Here is a 1,623-nt window from a genome sequence, read left to right on the forward strand (position 1 = left end):
TCCACATCCCTCTATTTGTCAGCTCAGCATCTCTCTATTTGTCAACTCGGCATTCCTCTATTTGTCAGCTCAGCATCTCTCTATTTGTCAACTCGGCATCTCTCTATTTGTCAACTCGGCATCTCTCTATTTGTCAACTCGGCATTCCTCTATTGGTCAACTCGGCATCTCTCTATTTGTCAACTCGGCATCTCTCTATTTGTCAACTCGGCATTCCTCTATTTGTCAGCTCAACATCTCTCTATTTGTCAACTGGGCATCTCTCTATTTGTCAACTCGGCATCTCTCTATTTGTCAACTCGGCATTCCTCTATTTGTCAACTCGGCATCTCTATATTTGTCAACTCGGCATCCCTATATTTGTCAACTCGACATCCCTATATTTGTCAATTCGACATCTGTCTATTTGTCAGCTCATTATCTGTCTATTTGTCAACTCGACATCTGTCTATTTGTCAGCTCAGCATCTCTCTATTTGTCAACTCGGCATCTCTCTATTTGTCAACTCGGCACTCCTCTATTTGTCAAATCGGCATCCCTCTATTTGTCAACTCGGCATCCCTCCCTCTATTTGTCAACTCGACATCTGTCTATTTGTCAACTCGACATCTCTCTATTTGTCAACTCGGCATTCCTCTATTTGTCAACTCGGCATCCCTCTATTTGTCAACTCGACATCTGTCTATTTGTCAACTCGACATTTCTCTATTTGTCAACTCGGCATCTCTCTATTTGTCAACTCGGCATCCCTATATTTGTCAACTCGACATCTGTCTATTTGTCAGCTCAGCATCTGTCTATTTGTCAGCTCAGCATCTCTCTATTTGTCAACTCGGCATCTCTCTATTTGTCAACTCGGCATCTCTCTATTTGTCAACTCGGCATTCCTCTATTTGTCAACTCGACATCCCTCTATTTGTCAACTTGGCATCCCTATATTTGTCAACTTGGCATCCCTCTATTTGTCAACTCGGCATCTCTCTATTTGTCAACTCGGCTTCTCTCTATTTGTCAACTCGGCATTCCTCTATTTGTCAACTCGGCATCTCTCTATTTGTCAACTCGGCATTTCTCTATTTGTCAACTCGGTATTCCTCTATTTGTCAGCTCAGCATCTCTCTATTTGTCAACTCGGCATCTCTCTATTTGTCAACTCGGCATCTCTCTATTTGTCAACTCGGCATTCCTCTATTTGTCAACTCGGCATCTCTATATTTGTCAACTCGGCATCCCTATATTTGTCAACTCGACATCCCTATATTTGTCAATTCGACATCTGTCTATTTGTCAGCTCATCATCTGTCTATTTGTCAACTCGACATCTGTCTATTTGTCAGCTCAGCATCTCTCTATTTGTCAACTCGGCATCTCTCTATTTGTCAACTCGGCACTCCTCTATTTGTCAACTCAGCATCCCTCTATTTGTCAAATCGGCATCCCTCTATTTGTCAACTCGGCATCCCTCCCTCTATTTGTCAACTCGACATCTGTCTATTTGTCAACTCGACATCTCTCTATTTGTCAACTCGGCATTCCTCTATTTGTCAAATCGGCATCCCTCTACTTGTCAACTCGGCATCCCTCTATTTGTCAACTCGACATCTGTCTATTTGTCAACTCGAC

General features: G+C 42.6%; 2 protein-coding genes across 2 annotated transcripts; both read left to right on the forward strand.

Annotated features, from left to right (window-relative positions):
• Positions 1-76: 76 nt before the first annotated feature.
• LOTGIDRAFT_89533 (hypothetical protein) lies at positions 77-622 on the forward strand (the record flags this gene model as incomplete). Its single annotated transcript, XM_009066646.1, has 1 exon — positions 77-622. A coding segment is annotated over one exon (546 nt), but the record flags the coding sequence as incomplete, so codon positions are not given.
• A 26-nt stretch (positions 623-648) lies between these two features.
• On the forward strand, positions 649-1,335 carry LOTGIDRAFT_88389 (hypothetical protein; the record flags this gene model as incomplete). The annotated part of the gene is made up of 1 exon (XM_009066647.1): positions 649-1,335. A coding segment is annotated over one exon (687 nt), but the record flags the coding sequence as incomplete, so codon positions are not given.
• Between the last annotated feature and the right edge of the window lie 288 nt (positions 1,336-1,623).

This window comes from Lottia gigantea (assembly GCF_000327385.1).
Source record: "Lottia gigantea unplaced genomic scaffold LOTGIsca_789, whole genome shotgun sequence".
NCBI lineage: Eukaryota > Metazoa > Mollusca > Gastropoda > Lottiidae > Lottia > Lottia gigantea.